Source organism: Myxocyprinus asiaticus, chromosome 47 (genome assembly GCF_019703515.2).
Source record: "Myxocyprinus asiaticus isolate MX2 ecotype Aquarium Trade chromosome 47, UBuf_Myxa_2, whole genome shotgun sequence".
Taxonomy (NCBI): Eukaryota; Metazoa; Chordata; class Actinopteri; order Cypriniformes; family Catostomidae; genus Myxocyprinus; species Myxocyprinus asiaticus.
Genome location: NC_059390.1, coordinates 19,732,761 through 19,753,375, shown reverse-complemented (window position 1 = coordinate 19,753,375; position 20,615 = coordinate 19,732,761). Strand labels below are relative to the sequence as shown.

The window sequence follows — 20,615 nt, the reverse complement described above, 5'->3', positions numbered from 1 at the left end:
CATGTTGGAATAAATGTATACTGTGTATGTACAGTAGGTGAGTCTGTAATACAAGCATTAAAATGTGTCATTTCTCAAAAGATGCGTTTGTCAGTATCATAAAATAGCAGGGTCCGAGTAATAGAGAGTAAAATAAGTATTTATAAAGTCATAATCAGCCATTAAAGTCATGATTTGAGTGAAAGTGAATAAAACACACAGTTGTTGTGGTACCTCTAGTGGTCATTTCACCTGTAAATTGCAGGGAATTGTACCTGGAGACACGTATAACAAGTTTTGCAAAAATGTATATAGAGTCACGTTTTCACTATGAAACCAGGTTGATCAAGTGCCACCCTCTATCAGACATTTTTGCATCAATACAAATGTGCTTACCTTTTCCTGTGCTTGTAGCATGCTGCGCAAGAAAACCTCAGAGACAGGCTCTGGCTCCATGAAAACCAGGAAGTAATTGTGTTCGCTTAAAGACCACAAGCATGATTTTTAGGTTGCATTTTCAATCTTAAAGTAGTTTTTTACTCCACTGAGGGTTAGGTTTAGGGTTGGGGATTAGGTTTGATGGCACAGCAATAAAATTGCATATAAAATATGTATTCCTGTTGACTGTATTACATCATTTACAGCTAAAAATGCAACTACATTTGGTGCCACTCTTTGGTCATTTCACCTGGAAACTGGAGCTCACACATGAAATCAATGTAATGTTCCAGAAAATGCCTTATTCATGTTTGAACATTAGATTATGTTTACAGTGTAATTAACTCAAATTAAAAGCTAATACTTCTAAGAGATTATGGAAATCATTGGGTGTGGTATTAAATCAGAATCAGAATCAGAATGAGCTTTATTGCAAAGTATGCTTACACACACAAGGAATGTGTCATGGTGACAGGAGCTCCCAGTGCAAAGATAATACAAAAAATATACATATACAACATATACATACAAACATTTGAAATATACATATAAACATATATACGTAAACAGTGAAATAAGAATAACAAATAAGATACAACAGATAAATATATAGAGGAATCTACAAATATGTTCAAATATGTTATATACAGATATACAGTTATGTGCAAGGTGATTTAATGTATTGTGCAGAAGATGTAGGATATGTTAAATAAATATAAATGGAATATAAATATGAATGAATAGTTGAATATGCACATGATTGTATTGCCACAGTGGAGAGTATTGGGGACAGTTTTAACTGTTCATAAGGTGAATGGCCTGAGAGAACAAACTGTTCTTGTGCCTGACGGTTCTGGTGCTCAGTACTCTATAGCGCCGGCCAGAGGGCAACAGTTCAAAAAGGTATTGTGCTGGGTGAATGGGGTCCAAAGCGATTTTTCCAGCCATTTTCCTCACTCTGGAGGAGTTCAGTTCTTGGAGGGTGAGAAGATGAGAACCAATAATCCGCTCAGCAGTCTGGACTATCTTTTGAAATCTTCTGATTTCTGACTTGGTAGCTGAACCAAACCAGACAGTTATTGAAGAGCAGAGGACAGACTCAGTGACAGCTGAGTAGAACTGGTTTAGCAGCACCTGTGGCAGCTTGAACTTCCTCAGCTGATGAAGGAAGTACAACCTCTGCTGGGCCTCCAAGTCAATGTGGGTCTCCCACTTCAGGTCCTGTGAGATGGTAGTTCCCAGGAACCTGAATGACTCCACTGCTGCCACAGTGCTGTTCAGAATGGTGAGCGGCTTCAATGTTGGGCTAAAGTCCACTATCATCTCCACTGTTTTGAGCGTGTTCAGCTCCAGGTTGTTTTGACTGCACCAGTGAGCCAGCTGTTCAACCACCATTCTGTATGCAGACTCGTCATCATCTTGGATGAGGCAGATGACTGTAGTGTTGTCTGCAATCTTCAGGAGCTTGAGAGAGGGGTCCTTGGTGGTGCAGTCATTTGTATAAAGGGAGAAGAATAATGGGGAAACCACACATCCCTGGGGGGCACCAGTGCTGATTGTACATATGCTGGAAGTAAATTTCCCCAGTCTCACTAACTGCTGCCAGTCTGTCAGAAAGCTGGTGATCCTGACAGATAGAGGTGGGAACCGAGAGCTGGGATAATTTATTCCATAGGAGAGCAGAGATGATGGTGTTGAAAGCTGAACTGAAGTCCACAAATAGGATCCTTGCATAAGTCCCTGGACTGTCTAGATGTTGCAGTATGCAATGCAGTCCCATATTGACTGCATCATCCACAGACTTATTAGCTCGATAGGAAAACTGCAGGAGATCCAGAAAGGGTCCAGTGATGTCCTTCAAGTGGGCCAACACCAGTCTCTCAAATGACTTTATGACCACAGACGTCAGGGTGACAGGTCTGTAGTTATTAAGTCCTGCATTCTTGGGTTTCTTTGGGACAGTGATGATGGTGGAGCGTTTGAAGCAGCTGGGAACTTCACACTGCTCCAGTGATGTGTTGAAAATCTGTGTGAAGTTGGGGGCCAGCTGGTTAGCACAGGCTTTTAGACAAGTGGGTGAAACACCATCTGGGACTTGTGCTTCCTTATCTTTTTTTCCGGAAGACCCGGCACAAATCCTCTTCACATATCTTAAGTACAGTTTGAGTAGCAGGAGGGGGAGGAGGGGGGTTGCAGGAGGTGTTGGTGTTTGTGTGAAATTAATGTGTGAGACTGGGCTTTTCAAATCTACAGTAAAACACATTCAGGTCGTCAGCCAGTTGTTGATTACCTACAGTGTTGGGGGGTGGTGTCTTGTAGTTGGTAATGTCTTTCAGGCCACTCCACACTGATGCAGGGTCATTAGCTGAAAACTTGTTTTCCAGCTTTTCAAAGTAGCTTCTTTTAGCCACTCTAATCTCCTTTGTCAGTGTGTTTTTGGCCTGATTATACAAGATTTTATCCCCACTTCTGTAAGCATCCTTTTTGGCCTGACGGCGTTGCCTGAGTTTTGCTGTAAACTATGGTTTGACATTGTTGTATGTTAAATAAGTCATTCATCCAATTAAATAGGATGCTCATCGTTTTCGGTGTGGACCTTTTCAAAATGCAGTGCATCGTCTTGCAGCACCACTGAGAGCTGTCACACCCCTGCAGGCTTTTCAGTGTTGAGAAAAGCGCTCAGAGAGGAAGATCTGTAGAGGTGGAGGGGAGTGTGATAAGAACTCTGGTTTGAAATTCCGTAAAGACTTTGGGTTATAATCCTTATAAGATGGCACTGCGAATGCCAAACACAGCTTTAAGAGAACGAAATCATCTTCCCCAGAATAAGAAACCTGTGGCAGGCCAATAAAGGAATGTGTCTGTATTTGTGCCCTTATGAGAGCTGTTAAGCTCTTAAGGTTCAGTTTGTGCAGGTTTGCCAGACAAGGGTCATCAAGTTTAAAAGCTCTTTATTCTGGCAAATGATTAAACCTTTTACTGAACATACACACTATGTCAAGGACAATTCCACACTAGTTTATTTCTCTTCACTCTCATCTGCACTTTTCATGTCAATCTTTGTCTATTACTTAAACACTCTTCCCATCTCTCGGTCTCTTTATCAAGCTGACTCAAACTGTTATGCGTGCTCTCTGGCTGTCAATCTCTTACTCTCTTTTTCTTTCCTACTTCCTCTTTCAATTCTATTTACCATTATTAGTCATCATCTGTGATGTCATCAGCCTTTCTTTGAGGACTCAGACAAGGCCAGTCCCCTCAAACGAGGCATTTGTGGTCTAGCGAAAAGCTTGTCAGTTCCCACTTATGCTAATTATACGTTCAAGACAAGATTTTTGCCCACTGAGTTTTCACACAATGTATTGCGTGACTGAATAGGTGACGCAAGGGAGAGATGTTCAGTGGGTGTGTGTTTGTGGGTCTACAAGCTGGTTCGATAAACTATATACAATGGGGTTCAAAAGTCTGAGACTACATTTAAAATCTGAATCTAATTTAAACTGGAAATATAAAGGAACTTTTTATGATAGAAATATATAACAAAGAACATTAGACTCAAAATGAAGAAGATTCTACGTTCTTTCTAGGCCATAAATCAAATGACCAAATGTGACATTGATCATGTTAACTCCTTTGCACAAAAGGTAAGATTTCTTCGTTCCATTGAAGCACAAAATATGCTCTTTGGAACACTCTAAGATCATGCTGGATAATGTGGATCATCAGGTTTTGCATACACATTTTTTTTTTTTTTTTTTTGCCCATGCCATCTTGAGTGCGTGCAGTCATTAAAGCAAAAGGAGGACATAGCAAATCCTAAGAATTCTGAAATGTATGGTAATTTTTCAATTGAATTTTTCCTTCAAATTGTTAAGCCAATAATACAGTGTAATGTGAAATGATATTATACAGTGTAATGTATAATATATATACAGTATATATATATATATATATATATATATATATATATATATATACACACACACACACACACACACTGGCAGCCAAAAGTTTGGAATAATGTACAGATTTAGCTGTTTCTGAAAGAAATTGGTACTTTAAATCACCAAAGTGGCATTCAATTGATCACAAAGTATACTCATGACATTACTGATGTAAAAAACAGCACCATCACTATTTGAAAAAAGTCATTTTGAACAAATCTAGACAGACCCCATTTCCAGCAGCCATCACTACAACATCCTTGAGTAATCATGCTAAATTGCAAATTTGGTACTAGAAAATCACTTGCCATTATATCAAACACAGCTGAAAGCTATTTGGTTCGTTAAATGAAGCTTAATATTATCTTTGTGTTTGTTTTTGAGTTGCCACAGTATGCAATAGACTGGCATGTCTTAAGGTCAATATTAGGTCAAAAATGGTAAAAAAGAAACAGCTTTCTCTAGAAACTTGGCAGTCAATCATTGTTTTGAGGAATGAAGGCTATCCAAGATTTCATACAAAGGTGTACACTACAGTCTTCAAAGACATAGGACAACTGGCTCTAACAAGGACATAAAGAGATGTGGAAGGCCAGATGTACAACTAAACAAGAGGATCAGAGTCTCTAGTTTGAGAAATAGATGCCTCACATGTCCTCAGCTGACAGCTTCATTGAATTCTACCCGCTCAACACCAGTTTCATGTTCAACAGTAAAGAGAAGACTCAGGGGTGTAGACCTTATGGGAAGAATTGCAAAGAAAAAGACACTTTTGAAACAGAAAAATTGAAGAAAATGTTAGAGTAGGCAAAGAAACACAGACACTGGACAACAGATAATTGGAAAAGAGTGTTATGGATCTTAACCCCATTGAGCTTTTGTCTGATCAGCTAGACTGTAAGGTGCATGAAAAGTGCCTACACAGTGTCCGACAAGTGCCTACAAAGTGCCCGACAAGTGCTACAGGAAGTGTGGGGTGAAATGTCACCTGAGAATCTGGACAAACTGACAGCTAGAATGCCAAGGATCTGCAAAGCTGTCATTGCTGCACGTTGATGATTTTTTATGAGAACTCTATGAAGTAGTTTAAGAAGTAATGAACATTTTTATTTTTTATTTTTTTCAAATTGTAATAGTAATTTTTCACGTTATTAATGTCCTGACTATATATTGTTATCAGTTGAATGCCACTTTGGTGAATAAAAGTACACATTTCTTTCCATAAGAACAAAATCTGTACATTATTCCAAACTTTTGGCCACCAGTGTATATATATATATATATATATGTTTCCTTTTAATGTTGCTTTATGATTCTTTGTCAGCTTCTGTGTGTAAGAGGAGTCTCGGTACATCTGTTCTCAACAGGAATGTAGTCTGGACAGACTTTAATGAAGAGAGATCCATCCAGGTAACATCACCCCCCACAGTCAGATTTAAGAAGACATCCGCTGATACCCACTGATAGCCAGAGCAAGAGACGTTCGTGCATGTCTGTAGGTTGGAAGCACTGCTGGCAAATGTTTCCAAAAACTACAAATATATGAAGTATACTGTATATTATCTCCAGTTCCTATTAACTACAGAGACCAGTTCCAGTGTTTTCATATGAAAATGTGTAATAAAATAGATACTTAAATCAATTTAACAATAAATCAGGACCTAAAAAAGAAACATTAAAATGGAACCAAAGGTTTCTTTTATTAGGTTGCATCTTGTTAGGTTCAGTTGGTTATGATGGTTGTTTTAAATGTATTAAAAAAAAAAAAAAAAAAAATTATAACTTTGAAACTGGCTTCACTGTAGCCATTACATTTGGCAACAATGTCTGGTATGTAGTTTTCAGAGAGAGAAAGCTGTGGTAATTATTCTGGACCTCCTAGGGATGAGCATTTCATCTTCATCTGTCAATTGAGGGTAATTACAGCGACTGGGGCCTGCTGTCTCATGGATAATGATAATGATTTCATGACCTAGAATAGAACCCAGGAACCCAGATCTGTCTATTTGCCAGACTTTTGCGCTTTAATGTCTCTAAGCATCACTTGACACATAGAACGGAGTAGCCCTGTCAGGGCCAGAAGTAAACTGTGTCTGAAATAAGAATGTAGTAGAACTTTGAAAAATGACCAAATGACATCTGTGTGTTGTACTGAGTGATTCCTTTTTGTATTCCAACAACTTTGTATGACACTGTAGTAATTTTATCCATAGCGACTTGGAAAGTCCACCTGGTCAAACCTAGGGTAAACTGTCTTACTAGGTGCACAACAGTAATAGGACAGGAGCAGTAGCCTATCTATTTTCCAAGAAACTACAAACTTAGCGTGAGTAGCTCAGATCGTTAATTATTAAGCTACTACCACCTAACTTAATTTCAGTAAACATGATTCACTTTGTAAAGCAAACCGTTAAAGAAAATAACAGCTCTGTTTCTGTTTTGTAAATACAATGTGAATCAGAAGTCTGAGTACACACTGAAAATATAATTTAGACCTGGAAATAAACATCATTTTAAGATACAATGTAAATAAAAGCAATTATTTATGTCACTAATTAAGTAAGTAAATTTGTGGCACTGAACATGTTTACTCTATTGTAAGATGCTCATGGGAACATTCTCAAATCATGCTGGTCATCATGTTTTGTGCAAACTTGTAGTCCATAACAGCTCAAGTATATACTGGAATTAAAGCAAAAGAGGGACATACCAATTACTAAGAAATTCATAAAAAAAAAAAAAAAAAAAAAAAAACGTTTAAATTCAACTTTTAACAAATTATTGTGCTGATAAATTTATTTATAACAGCAAAAAAAGAACCTATATTAAAATAGAAAAATACAAAATAGAAGCATTTTCAAGAGGACTTAGATTTTTGGAATCACACTGTTAATTCATTGTTTGTGAATCACTCACCTGTACATGAAGGGGGCAACTGTTGCTGTGTTAGGGTGGTTGTGCTGTTGCTGCTGGGGCAGTTGTACGGCCCCATTACCCCCAAGTGCCACACCTCCACCCAGTCCGTGAGAAGCAGCGGATCCAGAAAGTGCCGAACTACTGGTTGAAGACACCATGCTGGTCTTACGATTTTCCAACCCTCCTAAAGATCTCTGCATATATATAGACTGACCACCTTTGCTAAGTTTGGTCTTTTCACCACCTGTTGAAGGTACACTTGTTGCAGGTACACTAGGTTGTGCTCCAGCAGGCTTGGCTGTCCCCGTTGGTGCCTTCAGACCGGGCTTGGGGATGCCGCTGGAGGCGGGAATAGCACTTTCTTTCTTGACCGAGGCTGTAGACATTTTGTTTCCTTTTGGTATAAAGCTGGCGATCTTGGAGCCTTTTTTAGCAGACTCCACTATCACTGGTTCCTCTTTGGGTGGCGTGTTGGCTTTGCTTTTTGTCTTATTCTTGTCCTCCTTATCTTTGGGCTGTGGCAGCGACTTATTGTTGTGGTTCTTGCAGTTGTTGGTGGTAGCTACATTCTTGCTGGGGGGCGCAAAGGAAGGAGTAGAGGTCTTCCCCTGCTGTTTAGAGATCCCACAGGGTGGCACAGGACTGCAGGTCCCCTCGTCTCCATACTCTGACAGGTCATCTTCCTCTTGGAGAGCCATTTCGGCCACCGAAGGCGAGGTTCTGGAAGCGGAGCGAGGGTTGATGAGGCGGAACTTCTCCAGCATGGAACGTTGGTTGCCCGGGGCTGATTTGGAAGCGTCTATGATGGGCGGTCGTAGGCGATCGGATGAGGTGGGAAGGGTTGGGGATGCGGTTGGGCTAGGCGGTTTGGTGGCCAGCATGGATGAGGTGGCACTGTGCTTCATGTTCATGGACTTGCTACGCCAGGACTTACCAGCAGTGGGAGAGGGTATGGCAGAGGCCAGCTGCTGCCCGCTGGTGCTGGATGGCACAGAGCCACTGCCGTTCATGCTGCATGGCAGAGGGATGCCCTTCACCGACTCTGTGTCAAAGAAAAACACAATGGACACATCAGTTAGACTAATCAGTTAGATACTCGTGGAAATATTTGGGGTTCCTCAGTTTCCACATTGGCAGAACCATCTGGAGATCCTCCAGAATTCCTTTCAGTTCTCTGAGAACCTTCAGCCAGGTGCACACTGTGCAATTTTTAGGGGCCTTTATGATTGTTACTTGTCAGGCTGTACAATATAATCCCAGTGAGATCTTGGGTAAAGCCACAGTGCACTGTCCGACATTATTTCAGACTGTATGAAACATTTCTTTTTCTAGACTTTGGTCTCAATCGTTATGACTGACAGTGCTGACTGGGTGTTTTATTTCATCGGGGTGTTCTAGGAGCAGTGACATTGCATGACAGTGAGTGCAAATTTTTTGGCACTGCCAGAACTTCTTTGGAAGTAAAGATTCATAGCAAAGGCAATTAATCACCAATTAAATCAAGCATTTAAAGACTGACAATTTTGCCCAATGACAAGATAAATCCTTTATTTTCTCAGATGGCAAAATATAGGCCAAAATTGTACAGTGTCAACCAGACTTTACTCTTAGTTCCTACAAAAACTCTAAAGACTGTCAATGTTTCCTTCAGTAGCTTTAACATTAGAAAAAGGCTCTGCGGTTCTTGAAATATATCTTGAAGTTCCTTGATATAATAAATAAGATATCTGAGGCTCCTTTAAAAGGTGTCTGGAGGGTCACCAGAGGGTTCTTCCTGTGTGGCATGTAAGGAGCCCAACATTGAGCCCTGAAAAAATCTTACATTTTCGCAGAAGCAAAAAGAAATGTTTTGGGCAAAGAAGAAAATTTATGACTACAGCAACAATCAGATATTAGCATAAGAGGCAAGGGATTGTTGGAGTGTCCCACAAAGGCATGAGGAATGGATAGTGCTCCATCCAAATCTTTACTCTGCAATCCCGGTGCATAATGAAATCCCAAGCAATGCTCGAATGCACTCAGGTGGAAAATTGGCACCTAAATTAATTTTGTGGGATTTCAGACACCTGATGCTCTGTTATTGTCAGACACTCTCATTTTCTTTGTAAATGCAAAGGTTTTGAGGAAAATCAACATGGCTCATACAAAAATACATACAAATCATATGTTAAACATACTCTTAATTAACATGCATTGTGGTCATGTGATGAAAACACACATATACTGTACATCAAACCCATAGACAGTGACATTGCAGAAATATAACATCCTTTCAAAAATTGACTGGGCCTAGACTATCAATGAAGACAACTTCCTATTCCTATGCTGATAGCCCAAACTCAGAATATTTTACATTTGACATAAATCAGATTGCTTTCAATGCACACTGGCCTTCAATGGTTTACACATGAGGACACTGACAAAAAAGTACCATGGTATTACCATGTTTTCTTGACATGGTACCGTGGTACTACTATGGTTTGCTTGGACACTACTTTGATGGCAATACCAGGATATTCTTTGAAGCCACAGTATTGTGTTGCAAATTATAAAAGCCATAAATCAGACTTACATCCAAGTAAAACAGTTGTGCATGCTCCTTTACAATACAACAACATTCTGGTAGATATCCTACTTAATCTCAGAGCAACTTAGTCTGTTCCTAACTTTAACATGGACAAAAATATCAAAGACTCCAGCAGAACAATTCTAAAGAGTACAAAGGGTGAGAGGAAGAACTGGGACTTCATTTTCTTGTGAAATCTTGTAGCAGGAACTGTGATTGGACTTTGAATGGTCACAGTGTGGAAGTGGCTTCAGTGCATGTGTCAGCTAAATTAACCCCGTCTTTGGAGATAACGCCTAAGTAACAGCCTCTCTTTCTGTCCCTCTCCCTCCCTCCCTCCCTTCCTCCTTCTCTCTCTCTCTCTCTCTCTCTCTCTCACACACACACACACACACACACACACACACACACACACACAACCAGACCATTCAATCGTGGTTACCATAGCTACCCCTCTTTTCTCCTCACCACTTTATTCTTTGAAAGTGAAATGTCACTTTGGTTTGTGAAGTTTGGTTCAATGCCACAGACATTCCAAAACAAACATATAAACAGGTGCACTGACAGCAATGGAATGTGACGAAATGTGCCAGTACAGATTGATTTATTTTAATCTACAATTCTTTAATCCACAGTGAATCAATTTTGCCAATTCCTTTGCCTTAGGCAATTTCTGTTATCTCCTCTGTCCAGTTCTCATATAACTCCACTTTTGTTTGTTTTTTTGCCACAGATGCTATGTTGGTATGCCAGCAGTTGTCCTTAGTGCTAAATAACACTGATTTTCTTCAAAATAATTTATTTTAAAGCCTCCTGGACTGAGCTAGCAAACATGCTGATTCATTGCAAGTGCACGTGTGAATGGTGTGTTATAAAAATTAGCTGTGTTATACAAGACTACTTAACATGCAAGTGTTTGTGCCTACTACCTTGGCATAAGGCTTATAAAAATGGGAGGTCTGCATCTACAGGGAGGCTTTCTGAGGGAATACGTAGGTGATGGTGACATCAGGGACTGACAGATTTTGAGGGCAAGGATTAAACTCAGTTAAAGGTCAAATTGAGGATTTATGAAATTTGTATTCAAACCCACCGTGAAATTAAGACTACAAATTCTGTTTCAAAACCTAGTGCGCTGCCTAGCTGACTGCCTACATAGGTGTCATTCAGATCGAATGCATTCAAGTAAAAAAAAAAAGAACCTAGATGCAGCAATGAAAATAACAGAACACAGGTTTCTTCAGCTTTTTTATGAGCTCAATGTGCTTTGTTGACATTCTTTTTAACCTGACTAGGTGTGTAAAAAAGGAGGCGCTCTTGTGTGAGACAAAAAAAAAAAAAAAAAAACGGTTAAACAAAGCACAACGGTCAAAGATGTCCATCTAGCACATTTTTACATAGAAAAACATTGGAAAATAACATGACACAAAAACATGTTTTGTGTGAATGGCCCCTAAAATCATCATGGAACCTAAGTGACTAGTTTGGAGCACTCTAAATAGGCAGTAATTGGCCAAACACATAGTATTGCTTAAGGCTACGTTAATCCGGATACATCTGAAAACGGCGTTTTTGTTTCAAAACGCTCTCCGTCCACACTAGCGTTTTCAAGCATTTTCCAAAAGTTGCTCATCCACACTGAAACGTCTGAAAACGCTTACGTCCCTGTACTGCGCTTGAGTAAAATGTAAGACACTTCGACATACATCATTTCCTTCAGGCGTTTATTTACTTTCCACCTCTTTGAAACGTCGCGGCAATGTACGGTCTGAAATGCAACTGTCCTCGCGTTCCACCGCTGAACAACAACTGCGAGTAAACATCCCATCTCCTTTGAAGAAATGTAAGCTGAAGTATGAACAAACTGACATTAATCTTTAACAACGCAATCAAACTGGAGAGTAGCCAAAACAACTGCGATACAACGTCATCCACCATCTTGTTTTGGACTGAATGGGTCACATGACTGCATCACATGACTAAAAATGCTCACCGTTTTCAAATTATCCACTTTGGAGTGCGTTCTCAAAAAGTTTCAGTTTCACAGACAAAAACGGCATCTCAGTGTGGAAGGAAGGCCAAAACAGAGAGAAAAAGATGCATTTTAAAACGAAAACGTATCAGTGTGGACAAGGCCTAAGCTAACCACATGGGAGACTTGCCTCATAAATGATTCCTAAAGAGTTTGCTGTTAGCATGTTGCTAATATAAAGATGTGAATAAGCATACAAATACATATTTTACCATAATTAGCTATTAGGTAGCAACTATTTTTTATATATAGTTTTAAATAGATTGACATATTTAATCAACACCATAAGTATTCAACTCAATAAAATCTTGCTGAGTTGTTGAGCATTGCTACTACTGCCTTTTAAGGCATCATTTTAACCATGATATGGAACATGACTGTTTTAAAATGTTTCACTATTGAACGAAATATAAATATATTTATAGTCAACAAATTTCTTGACTCGTCTGCCATCTTGATTGGAAATCAAATATATCAATGATCAACCCATAATCAAAGCACAAATCAAATACGACAACATACCAGTAACATCAAACCTCAGTGGTTCTTGTGCATCTCGTGAACAAACATCATTATATCATGATACGAGAACCAATGAGGTGTGATGCTACTGACATGTCATCATATTTGATTTGTGCGTTGTTTACATGAGTTGATCAATTATTTATTTGGTTTTTTAAAAAAAGATGGCAGACGAATCAAGAAATATGTTGACTACAAATACACATATTTCATTAATCAATGATTTGATTTGACTTGATTTGAGAGTGACTAAAAACTTAAATGTGATCTATTTACCATACAAAGTGATCATATGCCTTCAGAAGACTTGGAATATGATGTATGAGTTGCATAGACTACTTTGTGACACTTCTGTGTGCTTTTTATGCTTTTAAGTGAGTTACTATCAACTGATATTGCATGGAAAACAGTGATCACACAATTCTAATATCTCTTTTTCTGCAGGAGTTTGAAACAACATGAGGGTAAGCAAATAATGACAGAATTTTCACTTTTGGATTATTAAAATGCTACATTTATTTATTTATTCATTTATTTTTAAGAGAGCTCCAGTCTCGCTCTACTAACTGCTCCCATAGTTCCTCATGGTGTCTCTTTGGACAGAGGAAAAGGAAGATGAGGGAAAACAGGGCAGATGGGAGTTTGCTTTTCTCATTTATAGAGGTATTAGCTCAGAAGCACTATAAATCAAGGTCATAAGTAATGGCTTAGCTCAGTCTATTAGGTCTCTCTGATATATCAAAGCTCCAACTGCCATGTGAGACCCTCCGCCTGGCTTTGTGTGTGCTGTCTCGGCCTCTCTGTAACCAGGGTCTGGGAACACCAGCATCCGTGCTTACAGTGAATAGGGACCAGTAAGTACTGGCATATATCTAACTGGTATGCACGGCCAAAACAAACAGTCTGTGAGAGAGCTCTGTTGGTTTTGCTCACCAATCATCACAGATTCTTGTTTACGAGAGGCAAAAGAGGGCTCACACTTCTTTGAACTCTCAAACCGACTTCAATCAACACACTGCATGAAGTCTAGTGCAGATTTATAAAGTAACCAACCAGCCAGTGGAGATTTACACACTGGTGGCAAATCGGACGTGTGGTTTTATGAACTCAGCTTTGAATGATAGTTCGGCTCTGACAGGAAGATGAAATCTGAAGTAAAGTCTGAATAAGGTGGTTATGTGGATGAAGCAGAAATATAACTTGAATGTCACCTATAAACAGTAGAAGGTGAGTAGGAGGAGGACAGTGAACGCCGAGGGAAGATCATATTTTCAGAATAACACACCATAGAGGAACCACAGCACAATATTATACCATATTTCCCAGATTTACTTCAAGAAACTTTTATTTTTCTACAGGGTTAGAAAGATAATAATAAAAACTGTCTCAAAGCATCTAGCCCTGCTTTACAGCCCGGGTTTTTCCCTTGAATAGTGGCTCCATCTAGTGGACAACAGGATATCTAATAAAGGTACTGTATATTAATGTAGCGTCAGTGGCAGTGTTGTGAAGCTACTTTAAAATTGTAGCTTACCAAGCTACAAGCTACTCATGATTTAAAGCAATTCAACTACAGTCAAGATAATCTTTTCAAAATGTAGCTAGCTAACACTACAAGCTACTCACAAATGGAGCTAAAATTGAGTATATAATGTATACAGGTGCATCTCAATAAATTAGAATGTCGTGGAAAAGTTCATTTATTTCAGTAATTCAACTCAAATTGTGAAACTCGTGTATTAAATAAATTCAATGCACACAGACTGAAGTAATTTAAGTCTTTGGTTCTTTTAATTGTGATGATTTTGGCTCACATTTAACAAAAACCCACCAATTCACTATCTCAAAAAATTAGAATACATCATAAGACCAATAAAAAAACATTTTTAGTGAATTGTTGGCCTTCTGGAAAGTATGTTCATTTACTGTATATGTACTCAATACTTGGTAGGGGCTCCTTTTGCTTTAATTACTGCCTCAATTTGGCGTGGCATGGAGGTGATCAGTTTGTGGCACTGCTGAGGTGGTATGGAAGCCCAGGTTTCTTTGACAGTGGCCTTCAGCTCATCTGCATTTTTTGGTCTCTTGTTTCTCATTTTCCTCTTGACAATACCCCATAGATTCTCTATGGGGTTCAGGTCTGGTGAGTTTGCTGGCCACTCAAGCACACCAACACCATGGTCATTTAACCAACTTTTGGTGCTTTTGGCAGTGTGGGAAGGTGCCAAATCCTGCTGGAAAATGAAATCAGCATCTTTAAAAAGCTGGTCAGCAGAAGGAAGCATGAAGTGCTCCAAAATTTCTTGGTAAACGGGTGCAGTGACTTTGGTTTTCAAAAAACACAATGGACCAACACCAGCAGATGACATTGCACCCCAAATCATCACAGACTGTGGAAACTTAACACTGGACTTCAAGCAACTTGGGCTATGAGCTTCTCCACCCTTCCTCCAGACTCTAAGACCTTGGTTTCCAAATGAAATACAAAACTTGCTCTCATCTGAAAAGAGGACTTTGGACCACTGGGCAACAGTCCAGTTCTTCTTCTCCTTAGCCCAGGTAAGACGCCTCTGACGTTGTCTGTGGTTCAGGAGTGGCTTAACAAGAGGAATACGACAACTGTAGCCAAATTTCTTGACATGTCTGTGTCTTGATGCCTTGACCCCAGACTCAGTCCATTCCTTGTGAAGTTCACCCAAATTCTTGAATCGATTTTGCTGGACAATCATAAGGCTGCGGTTCTCTCTGTTGGTTGTGCATCTTTTTCTTCCACACTTTTTCCTTCCACTCAACTTTCTGTTAACATGCTTGGATACAGCACTCTGTGAACAGCCAGCTTCTTTGGCAATGAATGTTTGTGGCTTACCCTCCTTGTGAAGGGTGTCAATGATTGTCTTCTGGACAATTGTCAGATCAGCAGTCTTCCCCATGATTGTGTAGCCTAGTGAACCAAACTGAGAGACCATTTTGAAGGCTCAGGAAACCTTTGCAAGTGTTTTGAGTTGATTAGCTGATTGGCATGTCACCATATTCTAATTTTTTGAGATAGTGAATTGGTGGGTTTTTGTTAAATGTGAGCCAAAATCATCACAATTAAAAGAACCAAAGACTTAAACTACTTCAATCTGTGTGCATTGAATTTACTTAATACACGAGTTTCACAATTTGAGTTGAATTACTGAAATAAATGAACTTTTCCACGACATTCTAATTTATTGAGATGCACCTGTATATACAGTCTATTCTGTATATAAGGGCATTAAAATAGGTATCAGACTTTATTATTCAAAGCAGTATTTATCTTGCTCAAAACAATGATGGCTTTTGAATGAATGAATCTCGATAAGGATGACAGCATTAAACTTTGAACAAACAAATTTACCATAAATTAAATTAGAATATAATGAAAGTAAAATGATGAACGGCAGCGTTTAATTAAATAACTCGCTATAAATGGAACACACAGGGATGATCTATGCTGAGACTCAAACCGGTTAACCAATTTTGGTCACATTACACTGTTACATTGGAAGAAGTAGCTTGTTACTGGAAAAGCAATATTTTGAAAACAGATAAGCTACTGTTTTTTTTTTGTTTGTTTTTTTTTAAAGTGTATTAATTACTCCCCAACACTGACCAACAGGCAGCAACATGCTGAAATATTGCTTACTGATTTTAATATTATGACAAGAAATGTAAAATGTATGTGTATTTCGCTCACCTCTGTCATTGCCACTAGCATACTGGAGTGGTTTGCTCTTGTCGATACTGTTGAAACTCTGGCTCCTTCGATTCAGGTTAGAAGAGCTGTGGGCTTTACTGCTACTGCCGCTGCCTGCAGCGGGGACTCTAGAGGGGCCTGGTAACCTGGAATACAAACATGGAACATATTTGAATGGAAGCTTTATAACATCTCAAATATCGCAATATTTAACTTAACACTCAAACTGTGTCCTAAATCTCCTTACAATAAGAGAAAGAATATACTTGTGGGTGTGAGGCAAAAAAAAAGCCCAAAGTGGACTTCGGTTAGACGTGAACCCTAGGCGTATGCGTACAGGATGCGTAATACATTGTCATCAGCAGAGTGCTGGAGCACTGAACGCGTGCGGCCCGATATTTCTCTAAAAGCACAAAATGAGCAAGTGCCTGGAAATATTTGCAATACTTAGTGGGTTCACACGGTGGCAAATTTAGCCTTTGCTGCCACGAAGAAGCGCTAGTAGAAAATGTAATCACCGAAATACAACAGGAGACGAAGGTAGATGTGCAGGTCAAGAGCAAATGTGTGAGGAGGTCTGGTAAACCTGTATTTGTATAACATTTGTATAACTTGAGTCTGAAGGAATATAAAGACATCTTTATGGGTCTAAACTCCTGAAGAGAAATAGTCCAGTATCTCATAGCAGTTGAAGCATGCATGAGTGCAGAGTCAAATGAAGTAGACTTTGAAAGTCTAGCATCCGACTGTACACAGACGGTTTAGCTGAAGAGTTCAAATCAAGCTAAATTCCATTGCATGCCCTCTTCGAATATCCACCAGAATAATTATACCATCCAGGCACCTTTGACATACTATTTTCAACATATAATGATTTGGAGCACACTAACTCTAAACTCCCAGACTATTTAGGATGCATAGTATGCAAACTGGTACACAAGGGTTAACATGCCCATCAACCACACACATTCATTCCTTGGCAGCTGCAAAAAAAATTCTGAATGTTTGCTTCAAATAACACATAATTCCTACAGGCTAACTTTTTAATAACATTATAGCCATGCTAATAGCTTCTGGCAGAGAAAACACACTCATTTTGACAGTCATACCAATGAATGCCAACATACCAACCATTACATTTAGTCACAGTACTTACATAGTGTCTTATAAATACTTTTTTAATCCATATCAACTGTATAAACAGCTCTTGTGTGCACTAAAAGACATCAAACCTACCCTGAGGGTCTGTAAGGTGTGTGAGAGTGTAAGTGAGGCTCTGTCTTTGTATTGTCTTGTGCTGCATTTGCATTATTTATTATTTTTACATCAGCCTAACAACATTTCATAAACTTATCACAGGGGGTAATGGAACAGTCGGAATTTTACATTGGTTGACACTGACACTGGTTCTAACCAAATAGAGATGTTTCACCTTGCTTAAAACTGATTACAGCACAAGACAGCTGATTTTACCAAACCAACATTAATAGCCTAATAAAGATCTATTAGTTTCAGTTGAAACATATTGAAACACTATTATAAAACCATTTGAAATTCTCATCATCATTTAGAGTTCTCATTAATGAACAATATGCTTAGAAAACACATATTGCAAAAATCACAGAAAATAGCTTTTCAAGGAAATGGTGGATTGTACAATGATGATTCAAGCAGTTCAGATGCATGTCTCATCATGCTTCTAATGTCACAGCTTCATGACTCGTTTATTTCCCATCAGGAATTTCTATGTTCCCCCATTAACCTATTGTGCAGGTTACATCGCCAGCTATGATAAAACGCAAGCATGGAACACGTCTCTGACAAGGCATATCTGATGTTATTTCTCAAAGAGGTAATTTCGGGAAATTTGGGGTGGACATGTGTGTTCCAGAGTGGATGAGAGGTGTAAACGTGGCAAAATAAATGTGTTTTCAGCGCTATGTCGGAATCAGCCAGCAAGATGGGAAATTGCACCATGCAAAAGTTATATAGTTCACAATTTTTGCTCTGTTTGCACTATCTCCTGATTTGCAAAATTGATTTAGTGAATCTGTACTAAAACAACACAGACAGCATGTGCAAATGAACAATGCTATCAGCGAGTACAATTCATTCTTAGTAAATGTCCCCCCTCTGTGTTCTAATTTGGTATCGAAATGCTCCGTAGACCAATGATTTGCATAAAAATGACATAATGTATCCATACTCAAGCACAAATATCCCTGTAAATTATAAACAAACATGATTTAAGACCAAGCATCCAAAGGCTTTATTAAGAATTAAGAATTAATAATTAAGAGCCAGTCTATATCTGAACAGACTGTTTGTGTGTGTGGTCTGCTGTGTTTTGTTTACAGTTCTGATGTGACCAGAGCCCAATGGAGGAAGTCAGATGGAAGAGCAGATCTTTGGACACCCAGGTGCATCTGCTCTGGTTTGTGAGGGTAATAATTAAAGTGGCAATGGTGCTCAGATGAAAACCATGAGGGTTTGACAGGATTCAACTGTGAAACATCACCTCTTGTGTAAGAATCACTGAATTTGAATTGCACATCACTCCATCTCATCCAACAGTATGTGTCCTGCGTACATATAAAGCCCTTATGGGAGAAGCAGATATTTCTCCCTATTTAGGGAGAAAATTCTGCCTATTACAAATTAAAGCAGGATGTTTAAGGATAAAAAAGATGGCTTCTGTCATATCCGATGAATCTTAATACTTTTCATCTAACTAAATTAGCTAAGATTGAGCAAAAACAGCTTCTAGAAGAGAGTTTATGTATTATTTGTGTATTATTATGCATCCTACTATTCCTCAGTTCTGCCACATGATCATGGGTTATTAGGATTCAATCGAACCCAAATTATTACAAAATAATCTTGTGATACAAAGTTTTTTATTTTCAATTGGACCTTTGATATAGTTACATATTTTATATCATGCATCTCTCTGAAGAAATAAAAAGGACTGTGTGTGTGTGTGTGTGTGTATTTTATTTTATTATTTTTTGTGTGTGTGTGTGTGTATGTGTGTGTGTATGCATTTGTGTGTTCTAGGTCCCTGAAGTCATTTTACAATCTCCAAGCCAATCTAATACCTAATAGCTTGACCTGACCATAATTACTTACTCTGTGTTTAGGGAAAACAGATCAAACTACAACCATTCATTCACTCACACTTAAGGGGCATTCACACAGCAATTTCGGAGCAACAAAGCGACCAGAAGTCATTCATTTTCAATGAGAATTAGTGACGCAAGAAAGTTGAGAAAAGTTCAACTTTATGCAAATGAGCAACACTGTGATGTGGTGAATATCAATGAGAGTGAAGAAAAGTGAATGGAGCCTTGATAATCATTCATCTTGCTCATAATGCAATGCAATATGCACTGCTATAATTTAAATAGAAACACTTTTCCCTACAGAACGTACATTTTTGTTGGCGAGAACACTGATTTTTTATTTATTTATTTATTTATTTTTACCAGCAATTTGTGATTTTCGAATGCTACTGTATTTCCAGTTGTGCAGCCCACCAATAACGCTAAGGCAACATTAAGGCAACATTAGGGGAACGTTCAGGGATCAGGACATACTACGACCAACAACTGAGCCACTTCGCAACGTCTACTGTACAGTACATTGTTACACTGTATCTAAAAGTCTATGCTTAACATTCCTTTAACTGTGCTTTGGACAAGCCCGTATTGAGAGAAGATCTCAGATCTTTGGAAACGTCAAAGACAATTACAGTTCTTCCATTCGTTTGCATTCAGGCATGTGTTGTCTTTGAGCATATAGTGCAGTTAGTCAAATCCCACCCATCAAGCTGTCAGTTGAGTAAGCACTATACTCTATATACCACACATACTGTAGTGTCCAGCACATATCTCAAATACCTTGGCCAGGGGTTGCATGAAATTCTTTGCCAGTACACTGGTTCCCACTGGCTCGAAGACGAAGCAAATGCTTTCAGGGCCAGACAAACAGAAATTAGAATGGTAAAAATTGACGACTAAAGCCACCACATACACAGAGACACACAAACTGAATAATATGGTTGGGAACCGAGAACAGGTTCTTACTCATAAAAATAATATATTTTTAAGACTGTAACTGAAAGATATTCACAACTTTCAGTTACGGCTTTCTTCCACCGACGCAGGCGCAACACTATGCTAAAATTTTCATAGTCTTTCCTGTGCTACCAATCAGTGGCACGCAACACCACACCTCAATCAGCTGCATGGCCAGTGTAGTCCGATTCCCGAAAGTATGACTCTTATGAGCCGGTTCTTTTGAATCTACTGGGCAAAACATACAGTGTGACCAGTGAAGTCTGTTTCCAGAATGAATGACTCTTATTAGCCGGTTCTTTTAAATCTACAGCAAGAAACATACAGCACAACCAGTGTAGTACAGTTCTCTAACGAATGACTCTTATGTGCAAGTTCTTTTGAATCTACAGGGAGAAACATACAGTGCAACCAGTGTAGT

The 20,615-nt window shown here is 38.9% G+C and overlaps 1 protein-coding gene across 1 annotated transcript in view; it reads right to left on the bottom strand.

The window, feature by feature from the left end:
• The window catches only part of LOC127436782 (neuron navigator 3-like), a 216,871-nt gene that overhangs the window by 97,299 nt on the left and 98,957 nt on the right, over positions 1-20,615 (bottom strand). The window contains exons 7-8 of the mRNA XM_051691156.1: positions 16,119-16,264; positions 7,278-8,319 (exon numbers count right to left, since the gene is read on the bottom strand). Of these exons, the coding sequence (XP_051547116.1) occupies positions 7,278-8,319; positions 16,119-16,264 (1,188 nt within the window). The remainder of the gene's footprint in view (positions 1-7,277; positions 8,320-16,118; positions 16,265-20,615) is intronic.